A 22,302-nucleotide genomic window follows, 5' to 3' on the forward strand; every position below is an offset into this window, starting at 1 on the left:
GAAGGGCCTTGGGCAGGGACTGCAAGCTCTCTTGCAGAGACTGCAAGGGAGGAGCCACCGCCTGCTGCACAGAGACCCCTGGAGCTTGTGTGAGGGATGCAAGCACCAGGGACTGCCCACAGATCCTGTGCAGGGGCCTGGATGCAGTCCTGAGACACCCAACCGGGGCAGTGCACACAGGTTCTCAGTACACAGTGTAAAAGTTTTATAGATTGAGTAAATTAGCTTGTGATGGTTTATTAGTTGGAGTATCAATGTAATTATTTATTGGTGCCATATTTATCGTGCGTAATTTGTATACCTTTCCCTAGTGTAATGTGTATCCAAGAAGCATTAACCCTTAAGCCACCATCACCAGGTCATGCAGTGTAACATTTGGTCTATTGCTTTGGTTATATGTTACCTTGTAAATAATTAAATCTGTAAATAGTTTTATAATGGTCAGCAAGATTGTTTGATCGTAAGGGGAGGCTCTCCACTTGGGGACTCTGCAGCTGCTACCCAGGGAGCTGGGTGGGGCCACTGGCTACTGGGTACCCCAGAATCCCGCTATTCAGGTGAAGGTATGGGTAGTGTCGTGCCCATCATTATTATTATTGGTCTACAGTGTGAAATAATTGAAATGAAGTGTAAAAAATCTATATCTTTTTATCATTTTAAGGTGTTATGAATCCCAAAATGTCACTGCCTTCTTTTTAGTCTATCCAATCTATTTGTTTGCTTTTGTCATCTTCATCAATGTAGTTTCTAATGCCTCCTAAATATTTAAAAATAGAAATAAACACAACTTCTCTGCTACTTTTCCTTCTCTGCCTGTAGGAGAAATAACTATGCTTATGAGTTTTTTGACAGTGTAGAGAATGGAGAACTGGGGTAATGTGTTGCTAAACTGATGGGTTGGTGCACTTGAACCAGTTAAGGGATTTTTCAGGGCACATAGTTGCTTCTGTAAATAAGGTAAGCTGAAATAATCAAGCCTAGATGTCAAAAAGGATGAATCAGCATGACCAGACCATGACCAGGTGATTCATTTAGCTTTACATTAATGAAATGGGCACAGTTTGCTTTTGATGGAGAAGAAAATCAAAATGCCTTTTATGTGGCCATTTCAGCCTGTATTCTGTCACCTGCTTGCTAAAGGGCTTCAACTAGATAGAAGTGTATGGAAGAGAAAATTGGGGCTTTGATTCTCTGCATATGAGGGCTTTCCAGGTAAAGGAAGAGCAACTCAGACTCCCTCTGGATTCATCCTAGTTATGTGCAGCACAGGACCATGCGCTTCAGAAAGATCTCAAAGTATTCATCCACATTCCTAACCAGTAGACAGGAGGACATCATTCATCAGAGCAATGAGTGCTGTCTCTGGCCTGAAACCTGACTGGCTAGCTAATGTTGCTGGAGGTTGTCTTTTTACAGTCTATTTAGTTTGTATAGCAAAGAAATATTATCCTGTGGGTGCTGGTTGCTGATGGAAATGACACCATAGGTCAGAGAAGACACCTTATTACTTTTTAAAAATGTATGTTACTACCATATTTGCTTTGTTCCCCATCAACTGGGATGCACACTTAAGGGGCTAGATTAGGGATTCCTACACTTACAGCACAGTCCCAAAACTAGCCACTCGAATCAACTCATGCCCAACTCCAACCTGCTACTTTACCACCCTTATGACAGGGCAACAGAATCCTTCTGGTTATTACTTACAGCCCCCAGCTTGAACAACACAGCTTGGACACACCATTAATGACCTCTAACTCATCTTGGAAAATGACACCCATTTCAAGGTAGCCATGGGAGGCTAACCTGTCCTGATTCACAGCGTGCCAACCTCAAAACAGCATCTCTTCAGAAACAGGATACCTAAATCCTTTTCTCACTGAGGCACCAGGCCTTGCAAAGAGATCCAGATGCCAGTTATGTCCCCTCATCAACACAGATTACACTATCACTGGACCAAATAACATGGACTATAACATCAGATTTCATATACAGCATTACCTGCTCAGTGTTCCTCTGCTGTCTGTGTTGGATAGAGCAATTCCTACATGACAGAATGAGCGGATACCGAGCTGACATCAAGTCTAGAATGACGCAATCTTGTGGCAAAACATTTCAGACTCCCTGGACTGTTCATTGCTGATCTCAAAAGTAGCTGCTCTTAAACAATGGAGTTTTAGAAATCAACTTTGAATGTGAAATGTCAGAAGAAGAAATCATTCACAGGCTGGATTGGGTGAAGTTATGATCTGAACAGCGACTATGGATTCTTATTCCATTACCTGGATTAGCTTTTATGTCCCTCTGTGTTTATTGCCTTATTGTTCTTATCATTCCCCTCTGCCTCTCTTAGTAGGGCTCCCATTCCTCCCTTCTCTCTGTGTCTGTTTTTTTTTATATTTCAATCACTACTTCTGTTTGATAGCCTGCTTTGTGCATGTCCTTTCATAGAATCTGATCATGTGAGCTGTGGCTCTCAAAAGCTGGTTCAGTTAGTGCACCTCTACCTTGCCTTAGTCCTTTCTATTGGGTACCCCTATTCTTTGCAAGTTATTCACTGCATTGACAAAGTACACTGTAGCTTATGAAAGTATATGCCTCTTGGAACAAGTTGGTTTATAAGATGCCACACTGTTCTGCCTTCTTTAATGATTAAAATCCTTCTAGCTTCTAGGCTTGTTAGTAGCAAGTTTGATCTTTTGATCATTTAGGCAATTTAAATAAATAGAGATTTTATCATGTGTATTTAAATGGACTAAACCTTCATATCCCATGTATGGACCTCTGCTACTTGAGTGAATGATTTAATTCAGGGGCTTTTAGCCTTTTTGCATCATTGTACCCCTCCAGCAGCTTGACACGGAGCAGTGTACCCCTGGCTGCTGGGGCGGGGGGTGACGCACTGTAGGATGCTGAGTGGGGGCAGGAGGGGTGCATGGCGAGCAGCTGGACATGGACTGGTGGCAGCCACCGTATTTGCTGAGAGTAGATTAGTGTTAAGACTCAATAATCCTGAAATGTATTTCAGTTTCTGTTTTGAGGGGAGTTCAGGGAGCACATTGTACTGCTTTTTCTGGTCTAAGCCTGACTCGTTCTGTCCATGATCTCTCCACTTAATCCAGGAGACTGTCCCACTCATTCTCCTTATCCTAATTCCACTCTCCTTGGCTCCTTGTTTCTGTTTCAGGTTCTTACCTAGACAGTCTCAGGCTTCAACGCTTAGGCTCTTCATACTTGTCTCATCCTTGGTTCCCTTGTCCACCTAGTTCCAGTCTCCACACACACTTGCTATCTTCTCATCTGTTTAGCATGCTCAGGTCAGATGAAATCTTGGGAAAATTTAGCTGGAAAACTTTTAAAAATATCTATGGAGCATGTGCAAACTGACATTTTTCAGAGGTTTATGACTTGGCCAAATTGGGTTAGTTTTTCATAAGAAAAGTCAAGTGTGTGTCCTGGCTGCTCTTAAATCCTCTATCCAAATTTTGGAATTCTGTTCCACAGCATTGGATGCTAAAGCATTTTAGTGAAAAGACTATATGAATTCTTGTGAATTCTTTTCTTAATTTTTTTTCCTTCCCAGAGATGGCATGAACCATCTGTGCTGAAAAAATTGTGTGTGTGAAGAAGTGAGCCTGAACCATATACGTGCGGTCCTATGGTCCATGACCTATGGTCCATTCCCTGTCAGTGCGAATGACAAGATTATGAGCAACCAGGGCTGGGGCCTTACAGTGAGACCTATGGAGCAACCTAACTTATAACCATTTGTTGCTTTTTATTATTACAAAAGATAACAAAAGAAATTGTCAGAGAGCTTTTGTTGGGTCTGAATGAATTCACATCATCAGGGGTGGATGAACTTCATCTCAGTGTCCTAAAGGAACTGCAAAGGAGAACTCAGAGCCCTTGACAACTATCTTCATGAAGCTGTAGGAGACAGGCCAGGTTTCAGAGGACTGGAAAAGGGCCAGTGTAGTGCCCCTCTTTAAAAAAGGCAAGAAAAAGAGCTCCGGGAGTTATAGATTGGTTAACTTCACCTCAGTACTTGAGAAGTTGCTGGAGTGTATCCTAAGGAAGGCCATTTCAAGCACCTGGAGGAAGAAGGGCTGATCACAAGCAGCCGACACAGATTAATGAAAAACAAATAGTGTCAAACAAACCTGATCTCCTTCTTAGACAAAGTAACTAACTACTTGGGTGGATTAAGGGAATGCTGTAGATATAGTGCATCTAGACTTTAGCAAGGCTTTTGACAAGGTACCACACAACCGTCTCATAAACCAATTGGAGAAATGTGGGCTAGATAAAACTACTATAAGGTGGCCTCAAGCAAAGGGTAATTAAGCAAAGGGTTCATGTCAGAATGGCAGAAGGTTTCAAGTGGAATCCCACAGGGGTCTGCCCTTGGCCCGGTGCTGTTTCAAGTGTATGGTAATATTTAGTACTAGCAGAGAGAGATTCTTGAGCAAGTTTGTAGACAACATAAAATTGGGAAGGATAGGCATGACCCTCTACCTGGGACCTCTTGAGCATATATTGACAAAGTTTTCTAGAAGCAGGATATGGGCTGCTGTGGTTCCCCCGCTGTACCTGTGGCAGGTTAGGGTGTTAGGTCTGTGTTGTCAGGGTTTATGGCAATCTTTATGTAGAATTTAAATTATGGTTCATATGGTATGGTTTGGATAGGGATGATATTTGTAGCATTTTAGCCCCTACAAGTTCCAATCTTGGATCAGGATCCCATTGTTCCAGGCAATATACAAGCTCTGAACAAAAAAGGCATTTCTCACCCCAAAAAAGCTTACAACATAGATGTTAGTAAGAGAGTGGGGAGTATATGAAAATGGTTAGATAAACTCGGTCAGTCCATTAGGCAGTGGAAGAGTCTGGCTGTTCAACTGCTGTAGCACTGGCTGTTCAACTGCTGGGAAATGTTTTTTGGAGGCATCACAGCAAAGCAAAGGTACAAGGAGGAATGTGAAGGAGAATAATAAAATGGCTTTGTCCATGTTTATTTGAACTATTTCTTAGCCATTGGAGCAATATGGGAGAGCATGATGATCCTTTGGAAAATGAAGTAGGCTATTGAGGCTGGCATCAAAAGCTTGATTAGAAATTATTCTGAATAGTGGACAAAAGAGTGAGAATATGCTACAAAGACAAGTAGCTTATGTCTGATATGAAAAAAGAGAAAACAGAGGGATGCAAAGAGTAAATGGGTCAAAGTAATGGGTTGGAGTGTCTGGGTTTTTATTTCCTCCCACAGCATGCTGCATGTTTGTGAAGTATAGATTCTTCTACCAACTCCACCTGCAATCCGTCAGAATATCTCTATATGCCACTTCATAGAAGATAATCCACTTCTATGAATTAGTGGCAATGCAAACAAAATCTCTGTTTGAATCTCTTTTTAAGTACAGGAAATGTTGATAGCTTAATTGGAGGGATTCTTAACCTTAGGTGTGATGATCTCAAACATTCAGATTGACTCAATTTTTCAGTTTTCTCTGAGCGACTGAGAACTCTGAAGTTTAATGTGGGATACCAGGGTCTTTTGCATGATGATTTGAAAAATGGAGTCCTGCATCCTCAGTGCAGACAACAAAAAATGCCACTTCTTTTTTTTATGGCTCTCAGCTTGCCTGATATCCACAGTCAAAGTTTTCCCAGTGACCATATTTTATGCAGCATGCACTGCATAAGTAAGTAGCTTTTAGTTTTATGTTTTATGAGTAGGAGTCTGTGTATCAGTTTAGGAGCTTTTGAAATTAATCAGTTTAACATACATGATGGTAATGATGATGAATTTATTAACAATGTAAAGTACTGTATGTGCATTAGCGTAAGGTTCTGATTCTTTTTTCTATTTTCTCCTTTGCAGTTCATTGCTTTTGCCTCTTTATTCTTCATCCTAGTTTCAATCACAACCTTTTGCCTGGAAACCCATGAGGCTTTCAATACCATTATAAACAAAACTGAGCAAGTCATCAACAGCACAGAAACAGTTCTACAGTATGAAATTGAGACGGATCCTGCTCTGACCTACGTAGAAGGAGTTTGTGTGGTGTGGTTTACATTTGAATTTTTAGTTCGTGTCATTTTTTCACCCAATAAACTTGAATTCATCAAGAACCTCTTGAATATCATTGACTTTGTGGCCATCTTGCCCTTTTACCTAGAGGTGGGCTTGAGTGGGCTCTCTTCCAAAGCTGCTAAGGATGTGCTTGGTTTCCTCAGGGTGGTGAGGTTTGTGAGAATCCTGCGAATCTTCAAGCTCACCCGACATTTTGTAGGCCTCAGGGTGCTGGGCCACACACTTCGAGCTAGCACCAATGAGTTTTTGCTGCTGATAATATTCCTGGCACTAGGTGTTTTGATATTTGCCACCATGATCTACTATGCTGAGCGAGTAGGAGCCCAACCCAATGACCCATCGGCCAGTGAGCACACACAGTTCAAAAATATCCCCATTGGCTTCTGGTGGGCTGTGGTCACCATGACTACCCTTGGGTATGGGGACATGTGTCCTCGGACTTGGTCGGGCATGCTAGTGGGTGCTCTGTGTGCTTTGGCTGGGGTACTGACCATAGCCATGCCTGTGCCTGTCATTGTTAACAATTTTGGAATGTACTACTCGCTGGCAATGGCAAAACAGAAACTGCCAAGAAAGCGGAAGAAGCACATCCCTCCTGCTCCTCAAGCGAGCTCTCCTACATTTTGCAAGACAGACTTGAATATGGCCTGCAATAGCATGCAGGGTGATGTCTGTCTGGGCAAAGAAAACCGGCTGATGGAACACAACAGATCAGGTAGGACATAATTTGAAATGCATGATCTTTAAATACTTTATAGACCAGTATGTTTGGTAGGTTTCAGAAAGCATTAAATCTTTCTGCAACTAGAAGATATAGTTTCCACCCTTTCCCCCTCACTCCAGTGTTTGTGTGTGTACCAGTCTTGTAGATGGTAAAGTAGTTACAATGGCATTTTCAGATTTGTGCATAGCTGGTCTATATAGTTTGCTTGCAATGTTGTGAATGGTATGTTGTGAATTTAAGCTGATGGTTTCAATCAATTTTTTGCCTGTTGTTTGTTGCCTTGTACTGTTTGTACTTGTTTGTTTTCCTGCATGATTGTAATTATATGAAAAGTCACGACATTCTACGTTGTTGAAATCCATGCTGTTTTGCTGGGTGTTTGTCTTTTGTGTCAGCTTTGCCTACACCACATGGTGGCATGTTATTTAAGATACAGTACAAGAAACAAATATAACAAAGAAGCAGATGTTTTATCATTGAAACACCAGCACTCAAAGGAAGTAGCATGGAAAGCTGATCTCTAGACTTTAGATTTTTTTTCCAAAGTAAAATAATGAAGTAATTTTTTAAAGAAAAGATTAAAAAAAAAAAAAAAAAAAAAAGAGCAGTAAACAGCAACAACTTGTAATAGCATTGTCACTATTCATTATTTTCTTTCTCACAATTCCTAGAAGCCCTTGCCATAAATCAGGAGGCCAGTGTGCTAGGCACTATACAGACACTTAATAAAAAGATGGTTCTGACCTCAGTGGCTTCCTGGCATATTCAAAACATCTCTTGAGATAAATGAAAAAAAAAAATTTGTTTCTAATGTAATAAGTATTGTTTTGCAATCACAAGAGGGCTCTCCCCCAAATCTGTTAATTGTTATGGTAAATACTACTGGATTTCAAAACTCTCACATCAATCATTAGGTTCATTTTATATTGTCAACATATAATAATGAGGACAAAACATGACTAATATTTTTATTAGCTGGAATTTGCTCGTTAGAGGACAGGAGCTAGAAAGCTTGACTTTGAAAAGTACCTTTGTTCTAGTCTCTTGCTGTATTGCTACATTTGGGTTAAAAAAAAAATGAATTTCAGGTTCTGAGAGACTTCTTAAGCAGAGTAAACAGAGATTACTTTTGAAAAGTCTAAAGATACCAAAGGGGGAAGGGAGAATCTGCATGCAGTGGGTGGAATATAGTTAGCTTTGCAGTGTTTGACAGATGCACACTTCCAGGCAGGATCATCAAAGTGTTAATAATAACAGCTTTTCTATTGCATCAAGTCATGCTGGAGGTATTCCATAACAGAAAAGGCTCTGTGATCAGAGCAGAAAGACAGTTACAGTGAATCTGCAGATTTATTTACAAGGTGCTTGCATCCTTGAGGTTAGAGACGTACGCAAAAATGAATAAACTTACTGATCATTTTTCTTTTTTTTTTCCTCTCTGATTGTGCTGCTATTTCTGCTTCATGTTCTAACATAATGTGTGGACTGAAGACACACTATAACTTACATTGGTTATGTACACTAATACAAGTTATGCTGGTGTCCAGAACAAACTGACCACCAGGTCTCTGAAGGTAGCTGCCCATTAACAGCACCTCAACACTGGGTGGCAAGGAGAGCCAGTTTGAACAGAGCAAAACAGCTACCCAGGGATGAAATGGACTAGACCTGTGAACATGTGACTTGTGATTTGGTGCAATTTACACCAGTGTATAATTACTTCTGACTTTCTGAAGAGTTACTTTACTTGGAGAATAGTAACTCATAGAGATGTAGAGCTGTATGTTGTTTGTCCACTCTACTTTTATACAGCATACAGAGATTACCAGGGATCCTGGTTTTCCTGATTAAAAAATCACAAATTCTCTAAGAAAAAATTGAAAATTCTCTGATTAAAACCCCACAAATATGTGATTAAAGTGAAAGGCATGCCCACAGCCCTGCCCCATACCCGCTCCCACAATCCCCCCAGCCCTACCAGAGTGGGCCCCCAGCTGCCAGGACTATAGGGGCAGGGAACTGGATCTGCAGCCCCCTGCCCCTGGCAGTTGGCAGCGACTGCTTCAGTGGAGTGGAGCCTGCTTCCCCTCCGTGTGCTGCCTGACTGCTATGGGTTTGCAGGGAGTGGAGGCTGCTTCCTGCCATGGGCATGCGCTCCCAGGTGAGTGTCCCCGACATCTGTGCGTGGGGCGGGGGCTGCACGCTGCGGACTCCCTCCTTGCTGCCCTCCCCCAGGGCCACTGCAGCCCACTGGCGTATGACCCAGTGATGAACAGAACAGCAGAGCTGCATAGGAAGCCGCCTACCACTGCAAGCTCCACACTGCCTTGGTGAGGCATCCCCTGCTTACGCAGCTGCAGCAGGGGTGGCAGTGTGGGGTTGTGTGCAGGGGATGCAGGCAGCACGGAGTTTGAAGCAGCAGGCAGCTTCCTGTGTGGCTCCGTTGTGCTGCAGAGGCCCAGGGGGAGGGCAGTAAGGCAGGGAGCATGAGCCTGAAGCAGGAAGCATGCAGCCCCTGATCTGTGCACAGATCTGGGGGGCAGCCCCCAGGAGTGCGCACAGCAGCGGGGAGTAGCCCCCCTCTCCCCCGAACCCTCAGCGGGCAGGCTGCCCCACCTCATACTCAGACCTGAGGGGTACGGGTTCCCCCCTGCCCCCCTGGGAATACATGCAGTAGCGGGGACCTGGCCCTATCTCACCCCCGCAAGCCTCCCACAGCCCCCTCCCGGTCCCTGCTGGGACCCTAAGCCCCAGCCCTGCTCAACTCTCTCTCTCCCTCCCTATGGGGGCCTCAGTTCCCCACCCCTCCCTCCCACTTACCTGCCAATGCTGCGCTCGAGACTGCCTGGGGCCACGTGCATATATATGCACGTGGCGCCCGCTGCCTTACTGCCCTCCTCCCACTCCCCCCAGGCCCCTGCAGGCTGGAACTGTCAGCCTGCAGGGGGCTTGTCACAAAACCACAACTTCTGTTGGTTTCTCTGATAAAATGAGAAATCTGCGGTTTCTTCCAGTAAAAGGTAAAATCCGCAGTTTACTCCGTTTTTCCATGGGAAACAGAAAACCTGGATCCCTGGAGATTACAGTGAAAATGTCACATGTCCACAGCCTGAATTTCTTTTGCATAATTCTATTAAAGTTGTCATTTCAGAATTAATTTGCACTCCTAGTTCAGGGAAGAGTACGTTTTAAACTTTAAACACATAGTAAGGCTTGTTAAGTTTTAATAGGATTTAAGCACATGTTTAAAATGTAAGTGCTTCCATGAATATTTGTGCTTTTTAAATTGTGGCCAGTGTTTTAAAATACTATATATCTGCTGCTAAAGAAAAGTATCTTTGGGAAACTGAGAAAGGTAGAAGCAGAGGTAGAGATTTTGCTATTTCCAAAATGTTATCACAGTGAATAAAGACTACATTTAGCCTTTGGGTACATATGTTTACAGACCCATATAACTAACTCACTTAGAACTGTATGTTTTGAGATGGGTTTATCCTTTCTACAGCAACCTTTTTAAATAAATACAATGCATTTTGCATCAAAATGATCAACGTAACTTCATTTTTTAATACAGGACATTGGCAAGGAGATAAATAGTGTTTAAACAATGGAGACAAACTGTAGTCATAAAGGTTGTAACAGTCATTGAAAGCACAAATAGAGTAGTCTTTTATCATATTATATTTTACTACATATTAAGGCAGTAGAACATGAGGTGAGATTTAAAGTGGGGTCAGGATAGCCGAAAGATCATTTGCTCCTGAATAAAACATTTTTACTTATTTTTCCCATTTTGCTGCATTTTGTAGTGACTAATGATGAACTGCAGGTTTTTTTTGTTCTTATCATGAACTTATTACTGTTTTTGTACTTGAGCTATGGAAATTACCGGCATTCAACATAAGCTCTTTGTGATGTCTCATTTCCTCATTCGTTATTGTCTGTAAATGGGCATGGTGCTTTAACCAGTGTTATCAGGTGAAGACAGTGCAGGAAGTGAGCAGCCACTCTCACCTGGTGAAAGGCACCCACCAATCAGACGCTCTAGTACCAGAGACAAAAACAGAAGAGGGGGAACATGTTTCCTACTGACAACAGGTGATTACACGTGTGCTACTGATGGAGGGATCAGGAAAGGTATGGACTTCTTTCATTAGATCATAAAAGGTTACTCAGGAATGTGCTTGTGAGAAACAAGCTTAGAACAAAGTAACCTGCACAAATGCTCCATAGGAACGATTGCGGTCAGTTCAATGCATGTTTTTCTTTTTTTCTGTTCATCCTTCTCTTTTCTTGCCTTTCCTTTTAGAAGACATTCCTTAACTCCTCCACTCCCCTAAAAAAAAAAAAAAAATTGCTTGATGTTATACAGCCATTATACTTGTCTTCATTTGTCCATACTTTACAGAAAAAACAGTCATTTAGACCTTTCTCATTAAATCACTCATCTGCTGCTTTAAATATTCCCTTTGCCATTCCTAAAAGACAAGTTAATTATTCAATAACTAACATTTGCATTTAACAACTTTTTAAAAACAGATAACTAAATTAATGACATTGAAGGATTGAAAAATTGAATAAGCCCAAACCATAACAAAACTTATTATACAAATATTTTTGAAGGCATTTGAAAGAAAACCAAGTTTATGATGTTTAAAGACAGCTTATCATGACAACAATATCACTAAGCGCACGAAGATTATACCAAAATGGATTGGTCTCTTCTAGCCAGGGTTCAGGTGTGATACAGTTAGGGTCTGATCCTGCAAGGTGCCAGATGGTTTCTATAAGAAAGTACTGAGCGTCCTTATATCTGATTGCTCAGCATTTTGTAGAATCAGGCACTTGCTCTTACACTCGCTTATTGGCTTCAAAGGGAACCAAATTAGGCCAGTGCTGGTCACTGTTAAACATATCTTACATGTAGAATATTCCAAATGTAATTGATGTCAATGAGATTCTTTCCATTTCCTTCTATAGGAATTGGATTGCATTCTTAATGAATCGTCTATCTATGGTGGTTTTCAGTGACTGTTTAAAATAAATTCCTGAACAGTTATGCATTAATGCTATTTGAATTTATCATCTCTATGCCCACAACTGGAGCTGGTCAATAGCTTTGTTCACCAGCTTTGTCTGTAGCAAACATGATTGTTGCAACTTCTTGTTTCAGCTGGCTAACAGAAGAAGAAAAGAACTTAACTTATGCTGGTAATTCTGCTAGATGCAGTACCTCATTTCTTTAAAAAAATAAGCAGCTGAGATTGATATGCAAAATGTGAATGCATATGAACAGAAATCTAGCCATGAACAACTATAGATTCAGAAGAATATGATTTTCTGTAGACTTACACATGGTGGCTACAGTACAATGATATCAGATGGAAATGCAGGTGCTTAATTTATATACGTGTTTTTGTATACAGACTAACAATTATGCCCTATAAAATCTATTAGACATTTAATGTTCTTCAAAATGTAATAGGGAACTTCTGCAAAATGCTGCTTACCAGCATCTTGTAGGATCAGGATCTTTAACCTCTACTAGACATTTCAACACATTAACAAAAGAGAATTACTAGTAAATTTGTATTAACCATAACTAGGAGAGTTTGGAAACTCCACCCCTACTCCCCAGTTAATATCCTATTAAAAACATTCATTCAAAAATTTTAGGCTGAAAAATTAAGGAACTGTAAAGACAACGCTAAACTATATTTTTTGTTTTGTAAGTGAGAAATTGAAATGAAATGCATTTTATATTGCAGGTAAATGAAAACTTTCATTTCATTTCAGTGTGTAAATTCAAAATGGAAAAAAAAATGTCATAATTTCCTTCAAAGAAACTTAGTTCTATTCAAAGAAATGACTCTGGTTTCTATGTACTCACTTTTTTTGGCCAGAAAGCTTTCTTACTGCAACATTTGACTGCCCCCAATTAGAATCTTATATGTGTATCAAACACTTTAGCCAATGGCCTTGAAGTTTATTCAGTGGAGAATAAAGTTGTCAGCTCTTACACTGAAAGCACCTTCAGGATATCACCAAATTATTTGGAATATTTTATTTTAATTAATACATCCAGTCTACTTTTGTATTATGATGAAATATTTCTTGTTGTCTCCTTTCTGTTTATGCTTTTGTTTGTATGTCTGACAATATTTTTCACAGTTGATTCTTTTCTTTTATAGTTTCTTTTTTGGATGTTTTTATCATCTTTGTGATCTCTTAAGGCTTGATTCAAAGCCCATTGAATTCCCTAGAAAGATTCTTACTGGTTTTACTTTGGATTTTGGATCAAACCTTCCATCTCTATTTATCCTGTGTGATAGTTTTTACACTTCAAGAGATCTCTTTTTCCTTAATTGCAGTAGTGTCTTGCTTTCTTGTATATATTGGCTCTCCTTTGCTTTTGTTCTTTAAAAAAATAAAAGGGAGAAGGAGGAAAAGAAACATAACAGAAACAGTATAATTGTTATTTCTTCTATCTATATGAAAGACATTTAATTTCTTCTTTGTTTACCATATTACCAGGAATATCTTTCCACAAGAATTGGACAAATATGAATTAAAAATTTAGATATTTTTTCTCAAACTCGCTAATTGTTCAAATACTGAAAGAAACTTTATGAATTTGAAATGTATTGGCGGTTTCTCAAGCAGCACAGAACAACCTGATCTTACAATCTGGAGATAACACTGCATGATGTATTAGCAGACATTGGCCACATCTACATATAACACTACGTTACCATAGCAATGCGCTACGGCAAGGTAGTGTCTGCAGGCATCTACATGTGACCAGAAGCTACTTTATGCAACACGCTCCCGTGCTGTAGTGTGCTGCTATGGCGAAGTAGCTGTTAAAAATAACTGTACAGCGCAGGTTGGGGTGTTACTGCGCAATGATATGAAATCATGGCAGAGTAACAACATCACCTTAGGGGCACGTGTAGACGTATCCAGTGATCAACAGATGTTATTTTAAGCAATTCCTCAGAACTTCAGTTGAGAGGTCTTGAATAGGGAAAAATGTTAATGAATTTTATTATTTATTTGTTTCAGTATGGCTTTCAATGTACAAGACCCCGTATTAAGGCAAAGGCCCAATCTCTGCTCTAAACAACGTGTATTTTGGAGAGAAACTAAGAGCTGACTTTCCTAAAACTGCTAATTAGTTTGTCTTGAATATGATACAAATTTAAATTATCACAAATATAACCAAATACTGAAGTTCAGGAAGTTGAACAGATAACTTTTGATAAGAAAACCCCAGTAAGATCTAACATAATGCTTATTTTTTTCATTTACATTTTCAGTTTTCTTCAGCAAGAATCTCATAGCAAAATACCTTGCACATCAATGCCCTAGTCTTGTAAACACAGAGACTTTTTTTAACTCTCAGCAGGTAGTCCCACTGAAGTCAGTGGGACTACATCTGCTTACAGTTAAGCATGCATATTAGTATTTTCAGGATAGGATCTACACAGGGAAATTTCAGCTAAAATTGGAAGTAATTGCTTGTAAGAGTTTGGGTTTCATGATTTTTTTTCTTGCTGATATCCTTAAGGTTTTGAACAAATCAATAGGTAAATCATGGTTTAATTGGTTAAATTAGTTAATATTTAAAATTAGCCATATTTGTTTGAAAACAGGGAGACATTGAATAACAATGCTTTCCTTATGCTTTAAAGCACAGACTTTATTAACTTAAGCCAAATCTTTATGCAACATAAAATGGGCAGATTGAGTTGACAGTTTGTGTGAATAGAAATGTCTGCAAGTGCAGTGTTCCATCCAAATTGCAAGAGGTTTCTCTCTTTTCATGACTGCCCAATTTAAAAATAAAATTTTCATCATTTCAGTCTTATAAGCAGTCATTTTATATTTTTCATTAGAATCATTTGGATAAGGACTGCAAATATTATGATTTTACTTTTGCAGATCAAATGGCAAATAAATCAAACTCAGTTATCTTTATTATATTTTAATGTTAGCCTTAATATTTCTGAAGATGGATTTCTTCAACATAGTATCATATAATCCTGTATATGAATGACTATACAGTTGCATGGTATAATTCATTAGTTTTCTCAGTTTTAAGGAAAATTTGCTCATATTAGACATTGGATTTAATATAGAGTATATGATTTTAAAATGTTATAATCTGTTTTTTCTCTAATGAAATCTGGACTATATTTACCCAGATAATACAACTTACAGAAATCACTCAATACTACTTTATACAAGACCAAATTATTCCCTATCTTACAATAATATGACATAACTGAAGCCAATGAAGTTTTACTGAACATAGGTCAGGGTTGAATACAGCCTACTGGCCTGAATAATAGGACTACAATTATATAGTACATATGATTTGCGATGGCTTTGTTCAAGCTTATTTGAAAGGATAGCTGGATTAATATGCCTTCATTTCCTTTTGACAAGCTGCCTCAACATTGAGTTCTGTGCAGGCAAATTCCTTTTGAACCCAAAATAGCACATTTGGTTACATTGCATTGTATTGTTTGTCTTTGTCTATTTTCTGGCTGAATTCAACTGATGTCTGTGCATTTTCTCATAAAAGGATACGAAAAATCCCGAAGCTTAAACAACATTGCTGGCTTGGCAGGCAATGCTCTGAGACTGTCTCCAGTAACATCACCCTACAGCTCACCTTGTCCTCTAAGACGCTCTCGATCTCCCATCCCATCTATCTTGTAAACCAGATGGCATCAATCGGCTACATAGTATTAATTCAAAATACTGTTTACCACATAATGGATATAAATGTAGCATTAACTGTAGTCTCCATAAATACAGTATAAATCCTGCATGATATAACTGTCAGTAGTAAGAAATGCCACTTGGGTAGCTGAAGATTTTTATCTTGGCTTTTAAGATTATCTAAAGTAGTGCTTCTCCTTCTATCTGCTATATTGTCCTACTTTACCAAGGCAATAAAAGGACAGTTAGTGGACTCCATTGGCCAGTATATTCAATAAATAAGTATATTTTCAGGGAGATAGCTAAAACAATGTGCTTCCAAATGATCACTCCATTGGACGTTCATTTCTTGTGATTAATCCATTCGGAAGATGTCTGGAATCTGTCTTGGTGGCACACAATGTGACTTGAGTCCAATCATTTGCATGGACCATCCTGTCTTCATCATCTCTCTGAAAGCAGTGTTGCAGATTATTGGGACCACAGATGACTCTGGATGTGTGTTATTGCATTATACCATCCTGCTGAAATGAAAGCACTTGATGAACTGGTCTGCATGTGGGATTGTTTTTCTTTGTTTAACCTTTTAATTTTTTTAAGTACTTGTTTTTAAATAGTTTTCTTTCTTGATTAATTGACTTTGGTACTAGATTGTTGTATCAGAGCTCTGAATGTCTCTGGTTGTTTGCACACAGATAACTGCAAAGAGGTTGTCATTACTGGTTACATGCAAGCAGAGGCCAGATCTCTTTCTTAATGGCTTGGGGAAGGCACAAAACATGAAAGAAAGGTAAACGCCATCCAGGCTTGCAATTTTCAGCTAGCAAGTGCTGCTTGGTACTATAGTAATTTTTTCTACTCCAGTGTTCTTGAACATATTCAGAGGCTGAGTACCAAGTAAAAGCAAGAAAAATATTGCTTTTTTGCTGTGCGACTGTAGAAGGGCAATAGTTTTGAAAGATGGGGGTGGGGGTGTTGACCAGCCTTTAAACCTCTGGACCATGAGCTTCACAAATTCCTTCAGTCAATGTTTTTAGGTGCTTTGTCTTCTGTGTTTGTTTCTGTCTGTCTGTTTTGCAACCTGTCTACTGTATTCTTCATCTGTCTTCATAAAGCGCAGAGATACCTTTTAAAATGCCCCATCTTTTTAGGTTAACTGCTAAGTACATTTTCTCCTTTTCCCCTTTGTGGTATAGACCATATATATTTCAAGTGCAGGTTAATAACCTTTAGACTATATAATGTGGGAACTTTGAAGATTTCTGAAATGTTGAATTTGGCTGTTTTGTTCTCCTAACTGGTTGCCTACTTCAGCAACATCAATTTTGCTACCTAGCAACCAGCATTCATTATGGTATTCAAACTGTATCCCTTCTAGTGGCTTTTTTTCTTTCAATCTAAAAAGAGAGAACCCATTAACAGCACCAGTACAAATACAGTAGTAGATTTGATATTTTGAGCTGGTGAGGATAAACACCCAACAATACTGAACCGTAGATATACGAGGAAAAGAAAGTCTTAAGAGGTTTTTGAGATTGTTGAATAAACCCTGATTGTCATATGTTTATTTTTTGTTAGGAAAAGAAAACATACCTTTTATTGTGGAGTATGTAACATATTCTTCTGTATATAGCCTAGTCCTATAGCATGGCCTGCATGTCAAAATTCTTGTACAATAATGTATTTATCAAAATATACATTTCTGATATTTAGAGATGTACATTGATTTTAGTTTTGGTAAAATACTGTCAATAGAGAGAGAGAGATGATTGCAAAAAGCTTTTAGCAAAGGAATTAATACACTGTCTGGTGCTGCTGTTATATTGACTACAGTGTTGTACAGAATTTATCATGGATTTTTGACTGCTGAAAAGGGACAATGGAACTTAGCCATACCAAGGACTGTACTGGAAAGAGACTACTGCTCCTGAATGGACCCTGATAAGCAACTCGCACCTTGAAGAGGTCACTGAGACTTCACATGGGAAGCAGAGCTTGCTAATGAAGATTAAGGACTGCGTTCAATTGCTGCTACCAGTAGAAGGGATGAAAAGTTGCTGTTGATGAGTCAGCTGTAAATAAAATGTGTGTGCATGGAATAACAGTTTTTGCCATCTATGTCAAGGAAAGCTGAATTGAAAGTCATCTTCTCTAAGACTCCATGCAAAGGCCTACACACTTCTGTCTGTGCATTCTTCCTGGTTCCTGCAGTAGGTTGTGCTGTGGATCATATAAAGACACACACTTATAATGATAGTGATGTAAACTACATCTATTTTAACTTCCTCGTAGCAATGGTATTTTTTGCAAAGGCCATGAACATGGACAGAATAGGTTTTGCTACAAGTCCTTGCTTTCTCAGTTTGCCATAGCTATATTTTTACAAATTCTAGTGTACATGTCAATTTTTAAGTTTACTTTTCACTTTGATAAGAGAAATGTGGCTGCAGACAAACATAGACTATGTTCAAAATTCACAGTTTTTTTTTTTCATTGTTACCTCAGAAATATATGTATATGAGAAGTAAAATTCTGGCAGCAAAAATATTTTTTTTAATTCAAAATGTCGCAGAAGCAGCATCAATAAATATAAAATATGTATTAAATTATATCCTAAAAATGTATATTTTGCATAAGAGAGAGATTCTTTGATTATTTTTTGTGAGTTTTGTGGTAAATTGATCTAGTCTATTCTATGTTTATGATGCGTTGTAGCAGTACAGTGTAAGAATTATGTTCTTGCCATCCTACTTAATGAGAATTTCTCCAGAATCTGTCTGTCACCCTGGTATCCTCAATGTAGGGACCTATCCCAGTTGTGAAACTCTGTATTGTGGAACTCTTGTGAACATGTCAAGGTGCATGCACAGTCCTGGTGGAAACCAATGGAAATGTAACTAACTGAAACAGAGAATAAAAACCACAAGATCTGGGGAGGAACTTGAAACATATACTATGAAATGGCTCGCGTGCTTTCTTGATATTTATCTGTATCCCTGGCTCTGGCCATTTTTGTTTCCCTGGACACATAAGGAGCTCACTCAAAGGACCAGTGTGAACTGGATTTAAGTTGATTTAAATTTTTTCTCCCGCCTGTTTTGTGTTACTGAATACTGATTTTAGTGAAAATAGTCTCACACATATTTTGAGATGCTTTATTTTAGAAGGAAGTCAGGCAGGAGGCAGGTCAGGGTGGCACTTTAGAGACTAATTAGTTCAGAGAGGCATAAGCTTCATAGATGACAACCTACTTCATCAGATGTTATTAGTCTCTAAGGTGTGCCTATATATGTGCTCTGATGTGTTCTGATTAGATTAAGCAGAACTCAATTAATCAAGTCTGCTGGAGCAATTTAATTGGAACACTCCAGCATGCTGCAGTGTCTCATGTATTCAGCATCCCATGTTTCGAAATGGTTGCAGGGTCACTAACTAAAACTCATTGAATGAGCTTTAGTTAAAGCAGCCCTGTGGCCACTTTGAAATGTGGGATGCTGAATATACAAGACACTGTGGCATTTTAATTAGAGTGGCTCTTGGACCCACTGTATTTAAAATGTGCCCCCCACCCCAGAGTATGTGTATAGGCACCCCAAGGTTCTTCCCTGCCTTCTGCCTGACTTCAAACTAACATGGGTAACTGCCTGTCTGTACTGAGAATGAAATAAAACTAAAAAGGTCTTACAGGGTCATGGTAGATAAGTAACTGAAAGAGCTCCCAATACAAAACTGTAGCCAAGATGAATGAGATACTTGAACTTACGAGGAAGAGACCATCAGTTAGAAGTCAAAGGTCAATCTGTACCTTTTGGCCATTGACCTACCATACTTAAGGCATCCATGGGAGTGATGGGGTTAGCATTGTATCCAGTTGCCTTTAAGCACAGAGATGCTAAGAGCTAGCAAGTTGGAAATGCTAAGTACAGAAGCACAGGGACATATCTGAGCTGTCAACCCTTTTTAATGGTTAGATGCATGAATCAGGGCTGCAGGCAGGTGCCCTCATCCATTCAAGAGCCACAGCACAAGTTTTCTCCAAGGGCTAATGCCTACAACTATTCTTTTGAAGAACTGAGCAGACGTAATTTTCTTTTTAACAAATGGCTGGAGGTGGTGGTGGTGTCATTCACCTCTAGTGGAATTGCTTAAGGATTAGAATGCTTACTCAGGATGTGAGGGATGTAAGGTCAATGCTGCCCGCAGCCTGAGGAGGATTCAAATCAATATCTTACATTTTCCTGTGAAATGCATTAACTACTAGGTTAGAACTAGGGCTGGGTGAGGTGCACTGCTCCTCCATCTGAAGCTGTTCTGCTCTGCAGGGAGTAGTACAAGATTCATGGGCCAAAAAGAGTGTAGAAGAAGGAGTGTGACAGCTGTCAAGTGATTAGAATACCCGTCTGGGAAGGGGGAACTCTGGGTTCTTTATACTCTTCATACTCTTTATCCAGTGACTAATGCAAATGGCTTAAATAGCCTTGGAACATAGATCAGAGCCCAGGACTCCTTCCTCCTAGCTGACTGCCCTAACCCCTACAGTGTATTAAATTATTTCCCCCCTTGCTTGTTCTTTTTAGCTGCACAGCGGCCCAAGTTCAAAAGAAAGATGCAGCCCCCTTCTCTCCTAGCCTATTAATAAGGACATTCTCCTTGGAGGTGGGAAATGTATGTGGGTGTGAACTCCTTCAGGCTGAGGAAGACAAACCTGGGTCTTCCAATTCGTGGGTAGGAGTTCTAATCTGTATGGCTGCCTATACATGAGCTCGGGGTGGGGTGAGGTGTTGTAATAAGAGTGTTTCCTAGAGAACCGCTTTATTTAAAATGCGGTAGCGTCATGTGTATTAAGCCCCAACACATTTAAAAATGGCCATGGGACACTTTAACTTAAGTTCATTGAAGGAGCTTTAGTTAAAGCGCCCCAGCAGCCATTTTTAAACCCTCAGGGACTTGTATATACATGACGTTGAGGCGATGTTAGAGTGTTTTATTTGGAACATGGAGCAGACTTGATTAATTCAGTCTGCTCCAGTGTGTTCTAATTAGAACTCATCGGAACACATGTATAGGTACCCTATGTTTTATGTACAAGATGGCCAGCAATGCCACTCCCACTGCCTCCTCTATTTATCGTCCTCTGTTTGTGTCTGGTTCCCAGAAAGGGTGAGATGGACACTGCGTGACTAGCTTTTCTGAGTAGGACAGCTGCGGGCAAGTACAGAATTAGAATTGGAGGTGCCCAAGGAATTTTCCATTCAAACAAGGAGGCAGCTAGTGAATTTAGGCACCCTGGGTTCAGATGGTTGTGGGATGGTGTTTATTTGGATTGCAAATTTTTACTTAGGTGCTGAGGGTCCAATCTAGTCCTGTATTGGATGCCTAAGCCTTTTTTCTAGTCCTTACTGAGAGACTTGATAGCTTGAAGCTGAAGCTCGAAAAATTCAGATTAGAAAACAGTCAAGATTGAATGTTGTTCAGAAAGTTAACTGCACTACATAAAGAAGGTATGGGCTTGGTGTAGAGACTACTGACCTATGTTAAGCAGGAGGCCAGAGTAGATGTCTACCGTGGTGCCTTTGGCTTTAAAACTATGAATACCTTTCTCTACATGTCTCATAAGTCCTCATTCAGCATCAAGATAATTTTCCTTCTTCCATTAATATTTAGAAACAATATTATATATGTGGTGCTTTAAATAGTATTGTCTCCCAAGTACAGTGTGCATACCAGAGATAAAATTGGCAAGAATATGCACTAAATTTCAAGTAGTGGGCCTCGAGGAATGAGTCTTATGTGTGGAAAAGGTTATTGCTGCTAATGGTACCTTCAGATGGAAGAACCATAGATGAAAATAAAGACATTAGAAGAACAGGGGATTTTTAAGGATGGCAACTTGCTGTATTGGTACTGAAAAAGTAAGGAGGGGGGAGGGGGATGTCAATTTGACATGAAAATAATTTCTGTCACAGTTGAATGTGAAGATATGAGTTAAAAAGTCATGAATGAATTAAACTATCTGAAAGGGAAAGACATTCATTTTATCATTAAAGTAAATCATGCTGAAGTCAGATAATGGAAGTGGAACAGAAAACTGATACTAGAAAGAGAAAATGAATATATTAATAGGCCTTATTACAAGCAGTGACTTCAGCAAATCCTTAACAGATACCTTGAAGACTAATAGAATTGGAAACAATTATGAAAAAGCAAAGCTTTTTATGAAGCCAAAGCTATTAGAAATATTAACAGTATTCTTCAATCCATTCTTTTTCTCTTTCAAATATTTTTCTTCTTAAATCTATGAATAGACAAGTTATGGATAACTGTTTTTCTATCGTGGAGATGACTTGTGACTGAATATTACTGAAATTTGGGATACTGTCTTTAAACACTGCATTGTAAATGTGATGATTGCATCCCAGCTACTGCGTACAGACAATAGAGACAAAATTTCAGTAAAAAAAGAAATTTCAAGCAGTGGGCTGGGTTGGGGGGGGGGGGGGGGGGGGGGAAATGTGTCTTGAGTTTATGACCATTATGTTATGAACACATTTTCATTGTTTTCAAGTGAAATCCTTGATTTTCTGGCACTTCCTGCCAGTCCAGATGTTGAGTACAACTTTGAAAAAAAACAACTAGAAAAGCCCAGCGGTTACTTTATTATGAACATATGTATGTACAGTTGACAGAGGTACAGTTTTTTTTATTCATGGATGATGAGATTCTAGCATATAAAAACTGGAGGATACTTTTT

General features: G+C 39.4%; 1 protein-coding gene across 1 annotated transcript in view; it reads left to right on the forward strand.

Annotated features, from left to right (window-relative positions):
• The window catches only part of KCNC2 (potassium voltage-gated channel subfamily C member 2), a 205,651-nt gene extending 190,103 nt beyond the window's left edge, over positions 1-15,548 (forward strand). The window contains exons 4-6 of the mRNA XM_025212518.1: positions 5,885-6,812; positions 10,791-10,958; positions 15,412-15,548. Of these exons, the coding sequence (XP_025068303.1) occupies positions 5,885-6,812; positions 10,791-10,958; positions 15,412-15,548 (1,233 nt within the window). The remainder of the gene's footprint in view (positions 1-5,884; positions 6,813-10,790; positions 10,959-15,411) is intronic.
• The last annotated feature ends 6,754 nt before the right edge of the window (positions 15,549-22,302 follow it).

This window comes from Alligator sinensis, unplaced genomic scaffold (genome assembly GCF_000455745.1).
Source record: "Alligator sinensis unplaced genomic scaffold, ASM45574v1 scaffold465_2, whole genome shotgun sequence".
NCBI classification, from domain to species: domain Eukaryota; kingdom Metazoa; phylum Chordata; order Crocodylia; family Alligatoridae; genus Alligator; species Alligator sinensis.